This window comes from Mustela nigripes, chromosome 7 (assembly GCF_022355385.1).
Source record: "Mustela nigripes isolate SB6536 chromosome 7, MUSNIG.SB6536, whole genome shotgun sequence".
In the NCBI taxonomy this organism is placed as follows: Eukaryota; Metazoa; Chordata; class Mammalia; order Carnivora; family Mustelidae; genus Mustela; species Mustela nigripes.
In genome coordinates, this window is record NC_081563.1 from 74,858,232 (window position 1) to 74,876,374 (window position 18,143).

The window sequence follows — 18,143 nt, forward strand, 5'->3', positions numbered from 1 at the left end:
AATGGCAGGTGGGAGGTCCGAGGGCAGCAGCAAGAGAAAAGACTGGGGTATTTGTTCCATGCTCCTTCCCTGCCCTTTGTCTCTCTAAAACTACCTCCACTCCTGCTAGTAGACTTGGCTCTCACGGGGCTCCAGGAGCATCATTTCCTTCCACCCTTTCAAGTCTAGGAGTGATGAGAACTTCCTGCTCTTGCTAGTCATTGGGGGTCCCAAATCCCACTGGCTGCCTTAGACTTATGTGCACCTCTATGAACACTCCCTTCATTAACATTTCTTCACTTGAATTGACTGAATGGGATTCTGTTTCCTGCCTGGATCCTACTGATAAGCCCTCCACACTCAGTTCTCCTCCAGGGGGGGGGGGGGGGAGGTGGTCAATGACCATTCCTAAACCTGCTGAGGGTAGAATTTATGCCTAGAAAAAACCTAGTGGCAGGGCAATGCTGAGGTCTGCCCAGCTAAAACCTCTAGCAGGGAGGGATGTCTTCAGCTTTAGAATGAAAAGACCATCTGACAGTGATTTCTATCACCTCAGGGATTCCCTAGAGCTGATACCCACCTTCCCACTCCTGAATATCAGATCCTAGACAGAAAACTTTTTAGATAATATTTAAAGTTGATGGGAGCTTCTCTTCCCTTCTTTCAATTCCCTCCACTGACTGGTATTCCTGAGTGAGATTCTCTCCTTTAAGACCCCAGCTAACTGGGACACAGTCATGAGGCTGCAGCACTCTCCCTTCAGCACCCTCTCCTGTCCCATCAATGCACCTTGCTCTAACACTTCAGCCTCACTGGGCCATATCTCCTAACATCCTCCCTCAAGAACCCATCTGGGGTCTCTTTTCCATGCACTAAGTTATCTCCATGGTGCTGGTCTGAATGTGCATGTGCCATTCTTTCTGTGATGGCAACATCACTAATGCCCAACACAGACTTCTTAATTCTCCACCCTCACATCAGGAGATCTTATGTACTGCTGAAGGACAATTCACAGTCACCAGAAAGTCTGTCTTCCTGCCAGATTCCAGTAGCAGCAGAACAGACTCATGTGTTTCTAGTGGAATGAGGAAGGCTGACTAGTTGTAAAGGGTTATTGTAGGAGGCCTCTCTCCTCCCTTTAAAAGAGGAAATATTAATAACTGTAAAATGCATGAGAGACTATGGACTCTGAAAAACAATCTGAGGGGTTTGAAGTGGTGGGGGGTGGGAGTTTGGGGAAACCAGGTGGTGGGAATTAGAGAGGGCATGGATTGCATGGAGCACTGGGTGTGGTGCAAAAATAATGAATACTGTTATGCTGAAAATAAATAAAAGAAAAAAAAGAACTGTAAAATGCAAGATTGACAACAGGTCCAATGATTATTTGGGAGCAAAGATAACAGCTCTACTTATTCTGACTCTATTTATACAACTCAAAGAAATTTCTCTCTAAATCTTTCCAACCAACTTTCTCCTATACAGTATCAAAGTCATTGTTTTTCCAACAATGTTTTCCAATCCAAATGGTCTCTCACCCCTGTTCCACCTCACCCAGCCTATTTCTATGTCTTCCCCAGCACTATTTCTCCTGGATAGTTTTTCACAGAGTGGAGCACTTAATACACCATTCCTAAAGACCATGGATTTTAGATTCTTACCAGGCACAACTTGGAGACATAACCATGGGTGGCCAGCTGTGTGGACACATTTCTAAGACCCCTTTTAGGGTTGCTTATAGATGCTTCACAAGGCAGTCAAGGTTATAAATGTGGAGAGCCTATTGTAGGATAGCATGGCTGGGCTGACTGACCAGGGGCCCAGGGAGAATCATGGAAGGTTAATTACAAGTCAGATGCCCAATGGTGATTTCCACCATAGCACAGCTCTGATTGGCCAGTGATGGTGAAGTTTGCAGTCATGGTAATAAGAGGGGTATATAAGGAAAGGGAGTTTTCAAGGGGAATTTAAAATCTCTGACTTCAGATTCTTCCTTTCATTATGTGGTCAGTGAGTCAAGCACCTATGTCTGGGGATACCACAAAGCTAGTTGGTTATGGAAATAGGGTAAGCAATTCTTCAGTCAAGCACAGACTGTGACCATAATAGGCAGAGCAGGTAGGATGATGGTTCTCCCCTCAGATTTGATTAAGGGGCCAGCAAAAGACTGCAGTCAAAGCAACACCAACATATGAAGCCACTTCTCCCCACATCTGATCCTCAGCAACAGAAAAATCACAAAGCTCTCCCAAACTCAGGAATCAGTGGGGTGACTATGTATCAAAGAACCAAAGATATCCAGACTCCATAACACACCGTGGTGTGGACCAAGTGTGTCAAAGTGACCACTGGCCACTCCCTTCTGACTGTTTATGGTCATTTCCAATTGGATCTCCATTCCTAACAAACTTTGACCACCTTTTGCTACATGTTATCAATAAACTCTAGCAGATCTTAATAAATAATAGATGGTTTCTTGCACTCCAATTTACTATCATTGATCAAAAGCTTTGGCCTTTGCCAGAAGAAGTTATAATCAGACTATATTTATATACAAATCAGTAAAAATGACTTTCATCTGTGATGGATTTTCACCCTAGGGTCTCACAGGCCCTTGCAGTCTTGAGCTTTGGTCCCAACCAGTATTTTTCACAACAGGAGATAGAGACCTATTAGTGGGCCATTGAAGTCAAACCAATGGGACATGGCAGAAATAGAATTAAAATATCTCATAATACATCATACATGGTGAGGAGAAGTATCATTTTAAGAAAATAATATAGAGGGGCACCTGGGTGGCTCAGTGGGTTAAAGCCTCTGCCTTCGGCTCAGGTCATGATTCCAGGGTCCTGGGATTGAAATGAGCCTGTGTCCCTTCCTCTCTCTCTCTGCCTGTCTCTCTGCCTACTTGTGATCTCTGTCAAGTAAATAATAAATAAAATCTTAAAAAAAGAAAAGAAAAGAATATACAAAATATCCCATTACTGAAGGCCATGTCAAGAGTAGAAAGAACACTGAAGATAAGATGCCAAGTATGAGCCCCTTCCTCCACACACACACAATTCATTACCTGTGTTTAACTGTCCTGGGCACACGGATGCTTCCCAGAACAGACAGTGGGCACTTTGTACACCTGGTGTGGGGACAGGGCAGTGAAGAAAGAGCCTCAGCCCCTGACCATGAAGGGGGCAGCAGTGGACCCATCAAATATACCATTACGCACACTAAATGCCTTCCCTCACTCCAGCTCATGCCCCAAATTTCTCACCCTATCTCTCCTTTCCTTCCCTCTGAAGATCTGGAAAACAAATCTTTACTTCCTATACTTACTTTCTTCAGGTCTACCCACTTCTCCACCCACCACAAACTGTCTTCCACTCCCACAATTCTACTGAAATCACACTCAGTAAGATCACTAATGATCTTCTTGCCAACTCAAATGGCTTGGAGACATCCTTCTGTATGACTTTTCAAAACTCCTCAGTAAAAACTTAAGAATGGCTATAACAACAGCGGGCACTAATGCTGAGTGCACTGACTGCTGAGTGCTGACAGCTACGCACCCTGAGCATACTATGCACTTTATCTTACAAACACTTTTAGGCAGGTGATTTTTCTATTTTAAAGATGATGAAACTAGGCTTAGGGGCCCTATGTAAGGCCACCAAATTAGAAATTTGCTATTCCAAGCTAGAAAATTGCTAGAAATTTGCTGAGGCTATACTCAGGCGTGTGACTCCAGATCCAGGGTTCTGCCCACCTCTCTTTGGGCTCTTGTCTCATGCATACTACCCCGAACCCCCGGCTCCTCTAACTTTCCTGTCTCCATCCCTTCCATTGTCTCTTCTCTCAGCACCTCAAATGACCTCCAAACTATCTCCTTAACTCAGACTTCTCTCCTAAGCTCCAAACATGTGGCCTTTCTCACTTGTCTAAGAATAAAGAGAACCTAACATGAATTACCTTTCTCTGAAAATATGTTTTCTCTCTTACTGTACCTCTTCCTCTTGTTCATTCTTTCACTTCTTCATTCAAATATTTATGACTGCCTACAAGGTACCAAGCACTATTCTAGAAACTGGGAGTACCTAGAATATAAGGGATCAAGTCCCACCCTCATTCTAGTAGGAAAGACATATCATAAACAAACACGTATACAATGTCAAGTGGACTATGCTATGAAGATAACAAAATTGTGTTCAGGGGTTAGAGAATGACAGGGTGTTTAGATGGGCTGGCCAGGGAACACCTGTGTCCCTGAGGAGCAGAAGTGATACAGAAGGGTTAACAGTGCCTGTTTCCCCTGTGTCCAGGAAAGAAAGTTTTTGGGTATCCTTAGCTTTGCCTTCTGGCTCAGCCCACACATTCACTTTCTACTAGCTCATATATCTTTTCTCTGTTTCCTTCTCACTGTTCTGGTTTGGCTCAAGGACTCAAAACCACTGAACACAGTATTGCACCCCATTTGGGTCTTTCTTTTCTACATTGGGCCTCATTATGCTGCCAAAATATAAATCTGTTACTGTCTTCCCCTTGCTAAAAACCCTTCCCTGGGTTTCTATTTCCAACAGGCACAAGTCCCTGATCCAAGCAAGAAGGAAATTCCAATCCCTTGCATTCTGGTGCTATCTTCCTTTCCTGTCTTGTCTCCTGCCATATCCCTGGTGAAAATGTCATATCCATCCCACCTCCCTGCCTCTGCATAGGCCACTGTTTAACTCTGAACATTTCTCACACCCCAACCCTCAAATCCTACACATCATTCCAGACCAAACTTAACTATCCCCCTGTGAAACCTCCTCTAACTCCCCAGTTCACTTTCCCCCATCTCCCAGTTGGTCTGTGGGTATGCCTCTATTGTCACATTCATAATTCTCTACTAGAAAGAACTGGGTTTCATTCATTCAATAAATATTTGTCTAGTGTCCACTGTGTGCCAGGTGCCATTCTCAGGGCTACAGATACAGTTACAAATCAGGCCAAACAAAGTCTCAGCTTTCAGGGAGGTTACATTCCGTCCCCGCACATCTTCACTGGTCTGGGCCCATGTCTTCAATGTAGTTAACGAAGCCCATTTTGTGTCCAATGTATAGTATGACCTGGGAGACCCCAATTAGAGAGAAAAGAATGCGACAGGCCCTTCACTGCCTGAGGTCACATGTGCCAAGCACAGGATCTGACCTGTGACAGGAAGTGAACAAATATTTTTGGATAAAGAAATGATGGGAAGTACCTTTATTCCCACTTTGTGGGTAAGAGAATTAAAAAATAGAACAATTAATTCATACCTCATGAGCAATGAACTTTTGACTCCCAGGATTCCAGACAAATCCAAGTAGAACACACTATATTTATTTTGAATCACTGGAGGCTTCTCTTTACCACATCAGCTACCACTTCCCATTTTTAAATTTAATACGAAGTGTAGAAAAAATAATGCTAGCAGAATATGTTGTTAGGCACTGTCTCTATGGTTTAGCATGGGCAAGTTCATCATTTGGGACTTGTACTGGTCTTTCTCCCTGCCTAGAATGAGGGTGGGGTGTGGTTGTGTGTTTAGGTACTTTCAGTGCCTAGAATAGTGCTTGGCACCTCATAGGAACTCAAATATGTCAGTGAAAAAATGAAAGAACAGAGAGATGCCTGGGTGGCTCAGTCATTAACATCTGCCTTTGGCTCAGGTCATGATCCCAGGGTCCTGGGATCAGAGCCCTGCATCAGGTTCCCCGCTCAGCAGAAAGCCTGCTTCTCCCTCCCCCACTCTCCTTGGTTGTGTTCTCTCTGTCTCCCTCTGTTAAATAAATAAGTAAAATCTTCAAAAAAAAAAAAAAAAAGAAAGAACATAAAAGAAGAGGCTTGATGAAAAGAAGAGCAGATTTTCATGGACAGAGTTAATTCACTTGTCTTCTTGATTCTTGGGTGCCTACAGATAGCCATGTATTTGGAGGCATGAGATGGTGTCTCCCAAGGGAATACAAAACAATTCTTTGGGGAAGTCACTTTGTTTGAAGAACACTAATAGCCATAAGATGTTTTGTGATAAAATTTTTGCATTCTGCACAAAAGACATAGCTTTCTACAACGGAGGGGAAAAGTGTGATTTGTCGGAAAAAATAAAATTAAAGAAAAACAAAACAAAGCAAGAAAACAGAACCAAAGAATCCAGAGCAGCAAATACAGAGTTTCAAAACAGGCAAAGCCAATATCACTTAGCAAAGACTGAAACCAAAAAAGATGAATCTCAAAGGTCCGTTTTTTGGCTGTATTTTTTAGTGTGTATTGAATATACCCAAATTACACACCATTCAGTAATATTTCAAATGAGTTATTCCAGGTCTACACACACTCACACAGTCAGAAAGGGGGTGTTACACTGGCAATAAGCATTTAGAGCCCCAAAATATTCAGGCCCTTTGAACCAAGGGTTCCACTACTAAGAGTCTGTCTTAACAAAATAAACCAAATGCACCACAGAAGTCATCAATACATGTGAAAGAGAAGAAAACTGAAAAAAAAATCCTGAAATTCTAACATTTGGTGAAGAATTAAATAGATCAGGATATAGTATACACCATGAAGTATTATATAAAATACCAAAATATACACCAAACATCAATCTGAAGATTCAGAAAAAACAGAGAATGTATATGAGATACTACCAAGTAAAAAAGAGTATGACATTTTTCTAAAGAAGACATACAGATGGCCAACAGACACACAAAAGATGCTCAATATCAACTAATCAGGGAAACATAAACCAAAACCACAAGGAGATATCTCATTAGAATCAAAAAGACACAAAATAGCAAGTGTTGGCAAGAGTATGGATAAAAAAGATCTCCTGTGAACTGTTAGTGGGAATGTAAATTGATGCAGCTACTGTCAGTGGAAAGCAGTACAGAGGTGCCTCAAAAAATTGAAAATAGAATCACCATATGACTTTTGCCCAAAGAAAACAAGAACACCATTCAAAAAGATACACACAACTCTAGGTTTATTACAGAAGCAACCCAAATGTCCACTGACAGATGAATGCTAAAGAAGATGTGATACACATGCACGCGCGCATACACACACACACACACACACACACACACACAGAGGAATATTACTCGGCCATAAAAACGAATGAGATTTTGCCATCTGTGACAACCTGGATGGACCAAGAGGGTACTATGCTAACTGAAACGAGTCAGAGAAAGACAAATACCATATGATTTCACCTGTATGTGAAATATAAAAAAACAGCAAATGAACAAACAAACAAAAAGAAGTGGAAACATACCCTTAAACACAGAGAACAAACTGGTAGTTGCCAAGAAGGTGGGAGTGGGGGATAGGAAGAATGGGTGAAGGGGAGCGGGAGGTACAGGTTTCCCGTTAGGGACTGAATGAGTCCAGAGATGAAACGTACAGCACAGAGAATACATGGTACACTAGAGTACACTACTGTAATGGCACTGTAATAGTGTCTGTGGTGACAGACGCTAGCTACAATGTGGTGAGCACAGAAAATGTATTAGGTTGTCCAAGCACTATGTTGGTACACTTGAAGCTTATGTAACATCATGTATCATCTATACTGTAATTAAAGAAAAAGAGCAGATTATGAAATGGTTATGGAGATTCTGCTTCTATGTAAGAATTTACTCAAGGAGGAAAAGAAAGCTTTTAAAAGTAAGTGATCTAAAGGGGTTATAATAATGCAGTCAGATTATAAGATTCTTTTTGAAAAGTATGGTTAACAATTTCTAACATTTATGGGGAGGCATTCCGATATGAATTACTGTAAAAAGTCATTTTACTCTCATAATAACACTATGAGGCAGATATTAGTAATATTCCTATTTTACAAATTAAAAAAACCCTTAGACTTAGAGAGATGGAATAAGTGGCCAGGATAACATAGGGATTGGGGTTTGGCTCATATCAAAGCTGAGGCCTTTGATCACTACATTATACTTCTGTTTAGTTCTTTAATTAAAAGTATATTATTTTAAAAAGAAGGCCATAGTAAAACCAAATGGCATTTCTTCTCTGTTGAAAAGACATCCTGATGCTTTTACTGGATTGGCTCTAACTCTTAGAAATCCACGTGGGGGGGCCTGGGAGAGGGAGAAGGCAGGCCTGCGCAGGGATGGCAATGACGTGGGGCAGGAAGCAGGGAGGACATGCAGACACCTCCATGGCACCCACCTCTCCTGGTGACTTGCTCACATGATTCTCCTTCTTGGCAGCCTCCTGGAGTTCCATGGCCTGCTGGATATACATTTTCCCAGCTAGAATTTCATTCTCCAGCATCGACAGTTCCTTCAAAGAAATAGGCCAATTCAACCGTTCCAATGCCCTATTTAAAGCTGTCTTGTTTTCCAAGTATCGCATGGGCTTATATGCATCTAACCTAAAAAGATAAAAAAGGGGGACAAAAAATGAAAGTGATCAATAGAAAAAAGACGGGAAGTTGATTTTTCAGTAAAACCAGCCCTGAGAGCCATCTCTGAGACAGATGTCGGGTATCAGGCTGACAGAAACACAGGTTCTGGTTCATCAGGACTGTGGTAGCTTACATGAGTGAAAAATAACCATCTCTGTGAATGATGGTAGACATTCTTTCCTATGCCTGATTTGATTATCTGATTTTAAAGAAGTTCAATATACACAGCTTTTTTTTTTCCTTCAAATTTTTGGGCATATTTGGAACCCATTCATTTCTCCTAGGCCTAACATTTGGCAGGAACAAAAATGAGCTTCAAAGAGATTTTACACACTATGTCCAGCAGTAACTTTGGGAAACAGAGCAAACCAAAGGGAAGGGAAGCAAAACAAAAGCCAAATATTTGCTTCAGTGCAGTAATTCTTCTACCAGCTCAATCTCCTCTCCTCCTTTATAAGCTAAATAGGCCTAAACTTTCTGGCTGTAAACTTTCTATGGGCTGATGAACCCAGGCTGTGAGACTCCAGGAGAAGCCAGTGTTGTGTGGCCCAGGTCCTGGATACTACTTCCAGTCCAGCTACTGCTGTATCGGACACTACTGGTGGGGGAGAGAAAGCAAGGGAAGAAGAGGGAGAAAGGCAGGAGGATAGGAGGAAAAAAGAGAGAGAGAGAGATGAGGGCATTTCATAATTATTCTCTCACTGCTGAAAGGGTCACTTCCTTTAAATTTAGGGTGTTAGAAGAGTACAGTGCAAACCCAACACAACCACAGGACTCAATCCACAGGCAAACCTGTCAGATAGCAGCAAATATTCATACTAAAAAATCTAAATTGAAATGAGGTCAGCAGGATGGTAGACTAAGAAACCCCAGGCTCACGTTCCTCCCTAGGGGATAATAACTTATCAACATATGGACAAAATTCCTTTTCTGAGAATTCCTGAAACCTGTTAAGAGGTCGCAGCACTCCAGATGAACACAAAACCAAGAAGAATAGTGGATTAAAGTGAATAGAAAAGGCTGTTGCATTTTGCTTGGACTACTCCCCCTGCTTCCCTGGCATAGTGCAGTGATATTTAGGAGAAAATTCCTAAATTGTGGCTTTCCCCTTAGAAGGGAAAGAAAAGAGGAACATGCATCCAACATTCTGGCTTTTTGGGAGGCTTCCCAAGAGACTGGTTTCCATCTCATGTGGCTCAGAGCACTGATGGGAATGGTGACATACTCTGGACACCATGTTAGGGATAGCTTAGTTCCATGGCTTGTTACAGCACCAGAGAAGCTGCAATACCAAAGCCAGACACCAGGGAGAGCAAGAGATTATGGGCTCCTGAGAAGGAAGTGGAACAAACCTTTTATTATTTTTTTATTTTTTTAATTTTCAACATAACAGTATTCCTTGTTTTTGCACCATACCCAGTGCTCCATGCAATCTGTGCCCTCTCTAATACCCACCACCTGGCTTCCCCAACCTCCCAACACCCTGCCGCTTCAAACCTCTCAGATTGTTTTTCAGAGTCCATAGTCTCTCACAGTTCACCTCCCCTTCCAATTTACCCCAACTCCCTTCTTCTCTCTAACTCCCCTTGTCCTCCATGCTATTTGTTATGCTCCACAAATAAGTGAAACCATATGATAATTGACTCTCTCTGCTTGACTTATTTCACTCAGCATAATCTCTTCCAGTCCTGTCCATGTTGCTACAAAAGTTGGGTATTCATCCTCTCTGATGGAGGCATAATACTCCACAGTGTATATGGACCACATCTTCCTTATCCATTCGTCCGTTGAAGGACATCTTGGTTCTTTCCACAGTTTGGCGACCGTGGCCATTGCTGCTATAAGCACTGGCCCTTCAGTGAAAGGATGGCCCTTCTTTTCACGATATCTGTATCTTTGGGGTAAATACCCAGTAGTGCAATGACAGGGTCATAGGGAAGTTCTGTTTTTAATTTCTTGAGGAATTTCCACACTGTTCTCCAAAGTGGCTGCACCAACTTGCATTCCCACCAACAGTGTAAGAGGGTTCCCCTTACTCCACATCCTCTCCAACACACGTTGTTTCCTGTCTTGCTAATTTTGGCCATTCTAACTGGTGTAAGGTGGTATCTCAATGTGGTTTTAATTGGAATATCCCAAATGGCTAATGATGATGAACACTTTTTCATGGGTCTGATATCCATATGTATGTCTTCATTGGAGAAGTGTCTGTTCATATCTTCTGCCCATTTTTTGATATGCTTGTCTGTTTTGTGTGTGTTTAAGTTTGAGTTTGAGAAGTTCTTTATAGATCCTGGATATCAACCTTTTGTCTGTACTGTCATTTGCAAATATCTTCTCCCATTCCGTGGGTTGCCTCTTTGTTTTCTTGACTGTTTCCTTTGCTGTGCAGAAGCTTTTGATCTTGATGAAGTCCCAAAAGTTTATTTTTGCTTTTGTTTCCTTTGCCTTTGGAGACATATCTTGAAATAAGTTGCTGTGGCTAATATCAAAGAGATTACTGCCTATGTTCTCCTCTAGGATTCTGATGGATTCCTGTCTCACGTTGAGGTCTTTTATCCATTTTGAGTTTAGCTTTATGTACGGTGTAAGAGAATGGTCGAGTTTCATTCTTCTACATAGCTGTCCAATTTTCCCAGAACCTTTTATTTAAGAGACTGTCTTTTTTCCACTGGATATTTTTTCCTGTTTTGTCGAAGATTATTTGACCATAGAGTTGAGGGTCCATATCTGGACTCTCTGTTCCACTGGTCTATGTGTCTCTCCTCATGCCAGTACCATGCTGTCTTGGTGATCACAGCTTTGTAGTAAAGCTTGAAATCAGGTAATGTGATGCCCCCAGTTTTATTTTTGTTTTTCAACATTTCCTTAGCGATTCGGGGTCTCTTCTGGTTCCATACAAATTTTAGGATTATTTGTTCCAACTCTTTGAAAATACTGGTGGAATTTTGATCGGAATGGCATTAAAAGTATAGATTGCTCTAGGCAGTATAGACATTTTATTTATTTTTTAAATTTTTTATAAACATATAATATATTTTTATCCCCAGGGGTACAGGTCTGTGAATCGCCAGGTTTACACACTTCACAGCACTCACCATAGCACATACCCTCCCCAATGTCCATAACCCCACTCCTCTCTCCCAAACCCCCTCCCCCCACCAACCCTCAGTTTGTTTTGTGAGATTAAGAGTCACTTATGGTTTGTCTCCCTCCCAATCCCATCTTGTTTCATTCATTCTTCTCCTACCCCCTTGGCCCCCCATGTTGCATCTCCACTTCCTCATATCAGGGAGATCATATGATAGTTGTCTTTCTCCAACTGACTTATTTCGCTAAGCATGATACCCTCTAGTTCCATCCACGTCATCGCAAATGGCAAGATTTCATTTCTTTTGATGGCTGCATAATGTATTCCATTGTATATATACCACATCTTCTTTATCCATTCATCTGTTGATGGACATCTAGGTTCTTCCATAGTTTGGCTATTGTAGACATTGCTGCTATAAACATTCGGGTGCATGGGGCAAACCTCTTTTAACTGAGAAATTACACACACAAAACTGGAGAAAGTACCCCAGAAAAGCTTGGAAAGATCCTCAGAATCTCTAGCTCAGACGACATAACTGTTTTTTTTTTTTTTTTTCAAATAAATCTCCACTAAAGATTCTAAGGCATACCAAAAAAACAAAAACAAACAAAACAAAACAAAACAAGGAAAGGTGCCCAATCAAAGGAACAAATAAGTCTCCAGAAATCTTTCCTAAAGAAATGGGAAATCTCTGAGCGACCTGACAACTCAAAATAACTGTCCTAAGGATGTTCAGTGAGCTCAAAGAGAACACAGATAACTATAAAAATCAGGAAAATGTCGCCTGAACAAAACTGAGTATCAGTAAAAATACAGGAACTATGAAAAAGAACCAAACAAATTCTGGATAAGAATATAGTAACTATGGTGATGGGTATTATGGAGGACACGTATTGCATGGAGCACTGGGTGTGGTGCATAAACAATGAATTCTGGAACACTGAAAAGTTAAAAAAATAAATTAAAAAAAATTTGTTTTATTTCATTTGACATACAGAGATCACAAGTAGGCAGAGAGGCACGCAGAGAGAGAGAGGGAAGCAGGCTCCCTGCTGAGCAGAGAGCCCGATGTGGGGCTCGATCCCAGGACTCTGGGATCATGGCCTGAGCCGAAGGCAGAGGCTTTAACCCACTGAGCCACCCAGGCGCCCCAATAAATAAAAAAATTTTTTTAAAGAATATAATACCTATGGGGGAGCCTGGTGGCTTAGTGGGTTAAGCCTCTGCCTTTGGCTTGGGTCGTGATCTCGGGGTCCTGGGATTGAGCCCTGCGTCGGGCTCTCTGCTCCGCAGGGAGCCTGCTTCCCTACCCACCCTGCCTGCCTCTCTGCCTACTTGTGATCTCTGTCAAATAAATATGTAAAATCTTTAAAAAAAAATAATAACTATGAAATGAAAAATTTACTAGAGAAGTTTTAAAGCAGACTTGCCACAACTGTGGAATGAACCAAGATGCCCTTCAACAGATGAATGGATAAAGAAGATATGGTCCATATATACAATGGAATATTATGCCTCCATCAGAAAGGATGAATACCCAACTTTTGTACCAACATGAACAGGACTGGAGGAGATTATGGTGAGTGAAATAAGCAGAGAAAGTCAATTATCATATGGTTTCACTTACTTGTGGAGCATGAAGAATAACATGGAGGACATTAGGAAATGGAAATGGAAAGGAAAAGTGAGTTGGGGTAAATCAGAGGAGGAGACAAAGCATGAGAGACTATGGACTCTGAGAAACTGAGGGTTTTGGAATGGAGGGGGTGGGGGGAACAGTGAGCCTGGTTGTAGGTATTAGGAGGGTACGTATTGCATGGAGCACTGGGTGTGGTGCATAAACAATGAATCTTGGAACACTGAAAAAAAAAAAGCAGACTTGCTCAAGCAGAAGAAAAAAATCAGCAAATCATTACCCTTTAAGTCATAAATTGTTCCAAGAGACAAAGAAGGACATTACATAATGATAAAAGGGTCAATCCACAAGGAAGATATGACAATTATAAATATATACACACCCAATGTTAGAGCTCCGAAATATATGACACAAACATTGACAGAAATGAAGAGTGAAAAAATAAAAGTAGGAGACTTCTATTCCCATTTTCAACTATTGATAGAACCACCAGACAGCTGGTCAATAAGGAAAGAGTACTAGAAAAATACCATAGGGTAACTGGACCTAACAGATGTTTACAGAACACACCATCAGCCAACAGCAGGATACATATTCCTTATCTGTACATATAAAACATTCCCTGGGACAGATCACACGTTAGGCCGCAAAACAAGTGTTAAAGTTTTCAACAAAATCATTAAAAAAAAATCTTCTCTAATCACAATGGGACAAAATTAGAAATCAATAGCAAATGGAAAACTAGAAGATCCAGAAACATGTGGAAATTAAACACCATACTCTTAAGCAGCCAACAGGTCAAAGAAGAAATAATAAGGGAGATTAGAAAATATCATGCGATACATGAAAAGGAAAGCACAAAATAACAAAATGTATGATTTACTGTAAAAGCAGTACTAAGAGAAAAATGTGTTAAAAATGCTTACATCAAAAAAGAAGAAAGGTTACAAATCAATAACCTAATTGTATACCTGAAGGAACTGGAAAGAAGAACTAAATCCAAAGTTAGTAGAAAGGAAAGGAAATAATAAAGATAAGAGCAGAAATAAGTAAAATCCAGTACAGAAAAACAATAGGAAAAAAAAATCAGTGAAACTAAGACTTGACTTTTGGAAAGAACAACAAAACTGATAAATGCTCAACTACATTAACTGAAGAATAGAGAAGACTCACATAACCAGAATCATAAAGGAAAAGGGGAACATTATAACTAATGTCACAGAAATAAAAGCAATTATGAGGGATTATTATGATCAGTTATACACTAACAGATTGGATAACCTAGAAGGAATGGATACATTCCTAGAAACATACAACCAGCTCAGACTGAATCATGAAGAAATAAAAAAATCTTAACAGACCTATAGCTAGAAAGGAGATAGAATCAGTAATCAAGTACTTTCCAACAAATAAAATCTCAGCAAAAAATGGCTTCAAGGGAGAATTCTACCAAGCATTTAAAGAATTAACACCAATCCTCCTCAAATACTTCCAAAAACTGCAGAGGAGGGTACCTTTCCAGGCTTGTTCTATGAGACCAGCATGTCCCCATACCAAAGCCAGACAAAAATACTATAAGAAAAGAAAACTACAGACCAATATCCCTTATGAACATTGTGCAAAAATCCTCAACAACATACTAGCAAACCAAATTTAATAGTACATTAAAAAGATTACACACCATTAAAAGTGAGATTTATCCTTGGAATTCAAGGATGGTTCAACATATAAAAATCAATGTGCTACATCACATTAACAGAATGAAGGGGGAAAAAAATCCCTCTTGGTCATCGCAAGTAATGCAGAGAAATCATTTCACAAAATACAACACCATTTTATGGGGGGGAAAAAAAGACTCTAAACAAATCAGAAATAGAAGGAAACTACCTCAACATAAGAAAGGCCTTATATAAAAAGCCTATAGCTGACATCATCCTCAACAGTGAGAAAGTGGAAGATTTTCTTCTCGGATCAGGAAGAAGGCAAGGATGTCCACTTTCACTGTTTTTATTCAGCAAAGTACAAAAAGGCCTACCCAGAGAAATTATCAAGAAAAAGAAATAAATACATCGGAACTGGATAGAAGTAAAATTATATATGTTCACAGATGGCATGATTTTATATGTAGAAAACCTTAAAGATTCCATAAAAATACCGTTAGAACTAATAAATAAACTCAACAAAGTAGCAAGATAAAATATCAACACAGAAAAATCAGTTGCAATTCTATGCACTAATATTGCACAATCCAAAAAGGAAATTAAGATCACAATCCCATTTACAATAGCATCAAAAAGGATAAAGTACTTAGGAAAAAAATTAACCAAGGATGTAAAAGACCTGTATATTGTAAGCTATAAAACACTGCTGAAAAAATTTTTAAAAGATGGAAATAAATGGGAAAGATATCTTGTATTCACAGATTAGAAGACTTAATAGTTAAAATATCCATGCCATCCAAAGTAATCTACAAATTCAATGAAATCCCTGTTAAAATCTCAATGACATGTTTTGTAGAAATAGAAAAAAAGTCATCCTAATTCATGAAACCTCAAGGGATTCCAAATAGCCAAAACAATCTTGAAAAAGAACAAAGTTGGAGGCCTCACATTTCTTGATTCCAGAACATATTACAGAAAGCTATAATAATCAAAAGGCTGTGGTACTGACATAAAGAAAAACATGATCAGTGGAACAGAATAAAGAGCTCAGAAATAAACTCCTATGTAGGTGTAAGGTCAAATGATCTTCATCTAAGCTGCCAAGATCTCATCGTGAAGAAAAGTACAGTCTCTTCAACAAGTGGTTCTGGGAAAACTGGATATTCACAGGTAAAAGAATGAAGTTGGACCCTTAACTTATACTATATATAAAAATTAACTCAAAACAAAATAGATTAAAGACCTAAACAGATGACCAAAAACTATAAAATTCCTAGAAGAAAATATAGGGGGAGAGCTTCATGACATTGGATTTGGCAACATTTTCTTGGATGTGACACCAGAAGCACAGACAAAAATGCAAACAGACAAATGGGACTACCTCAAACTTAAAACCTCTGCATCAAAGGAAACTATCAAGAGAGTATAAAGGCAACCTTTTGAGTGAAAGAATGTTCCTGAAAATCATCTATCTGCTAAGTGGTTAAAATATATAAATAACTCCTATATCTCAAAAACAACAACAAATAACCCATTAAAAAATGAGCAAAGAACTTTAGAATAAACATTTTTCCAAAGAAGACATATTCATGGCCAACAAGCATGGGAAAGGGTCTTTAACATTATTGATCCTTATGGAAAATGCAAATAAAACCACAAGGAGATATTTCATACCCACTAGACCACCAGGATGACTTTAGTTACTAAAAAAAAGAAAAGTAAATTAACAAGTGTTGGCAAGGATGTGGAGAAACAAGAACCCTCATACCTTGCTGGTAAAAATGTAAAATGGTATAGTTGCTGTGAAAATGTCTGGTGTTCCTCAACAAGTTAAGCCTAATATTACTCTATGGCTTAGCAAATCCACTCTTAGATATGTTCCCAAGAGAAATGAAAACACATGTCCAAACAGAAATTTCTACATGAATGTATATGACAGCATTGTTCTCAATAGCCCAAGGCAGAAACGACCCAAATACCCACCAGTGGACCGCTGGATAAACAAGCTGGAACATACATACAATGGATCCATACTGAAGCATAAAAGAAGACTATGTATGTTACAACTTGGAATCATAAAGTTTTTACACAAAGGAAGTAAAAGAAGGCAGACACAAAATGTCACATATTGTATGATTCATCTGGTATATATCCAGGAGAGGCAAATATATACACACAGAGAAAGCAGAATAGTGGTACCCAGAGGAGGAGAGAGTTGTGGGGAAGGATTACTTAATGGGTACAAGGTATCTTTCCTGAGGTGATAAAATTTTGAAACTAGAGGGAGGTGGTGGTTTGCACAACATTTTGAATAAATAGCATAGAACTGTATACTTTAAAACAGTTAATTGTAGGTTATGTGAATTTCACCAAAACAAAGTGAAGAGAAACTGGCTTACTTTTCTTTTTCCTCTTGAGATAATGCTCGCCAAACAATTTTATTCAAGCGCCTGTTAAAAAAACAAACAAACAAACAAACAAACAGTAATATTTAGTAGCAGTAGTTCATTTCATGGCAAAAGTCTGATCCCAGGCTCTGAAGGGCACTGAGGGCAGAGCCCAAGCCAAGGGACACCTGCACTGGACCACATCACTACCGTTTGCTTAAAGATACTGGATAGGAGTGTCTGCCTCCCTCGGCATCACTGCAGAAACCTCATGGCTCTGTAGCAGTCCTGTTAAATATTAAAGGAGGGCACCGCTGCCAGCTCTGTCAGGTAAAACCTGGGCTAAGAAATGGCAGTAAGCAAAACAGTTGTCATTTTTTCTGCATGAAGTCTCTACACACCCACTGATTTTCTTCCTGTGGAAAAAGTACTACTGTGCCCTTAGTTTACCTTCTAGAGACATTCTTCTAGACCTGGATTTTCAGAGCAACGAGGGTGAAGAGGGTCATAAATAATAGGACCAAGACACATTTTAGAGATCAACAGGTCTGACCTGCTTGTTTTCCAAACAAGGTCACTGAGAGGGGCAAGAAGATGAAGTGCTTTGCTCACTTATCACAGCCTGGTGGTGGTGGCAGTGCTGAGACTTTCTGAAGCTCATCACTGAACATGTCGGTAGAGAGAGGAAAGGAGGAGGCGGAAGCCAGTGGTTTCTATGGGGTAGACGCAGCTCCTTTTCTGTTACAAATCAGTGAGGCTTCTTTTGGATGTGCCAGCCCCACTCTGTTCCCCCATTCTGTACCGCTACATCATTACCCAAAGTGGGCTTCCTAGAGTGCAGGGCACAGAACACTGGCTCTGGGGGACTGGGAGCTGGTGTTCCATGAAAAACAAAACAAAACAAAACAAACAAACCAAGCTTCAGTAAAATGAAGTGGGAGAATACTGCCCCTCT

General features: G+C 40.2%; 1 protein-coding gene across 1 annotated transcript in view; it reads right to left on the reverse strand.

Annotated features, from left to right (window-relative positions):
- VWA3B (von Willebrand factor A domain containing 3B) overlaps positions 1-18,143 on the reverse strand; it is a 208,331-nt gene that overhangs the window by 28,790 nt on the left and 161,398 nt on the right. Inside the window, exons 19-20 of the mRNA XM_059407818.1 lie at positions 17,201-17,251; positions 8,173-8,377 (exon numbers count right to left, since the gene is read on the reverse strand). Coding sequence (XP_059263801.1) covers positions 8,173-8,377; positions 17,201-17,251 — 256 coding nt within the window. The remainder of the gene's footprint in view (positions 1-8,172; positions 8,378-17,200; positions 17,252-18,143) is intronic.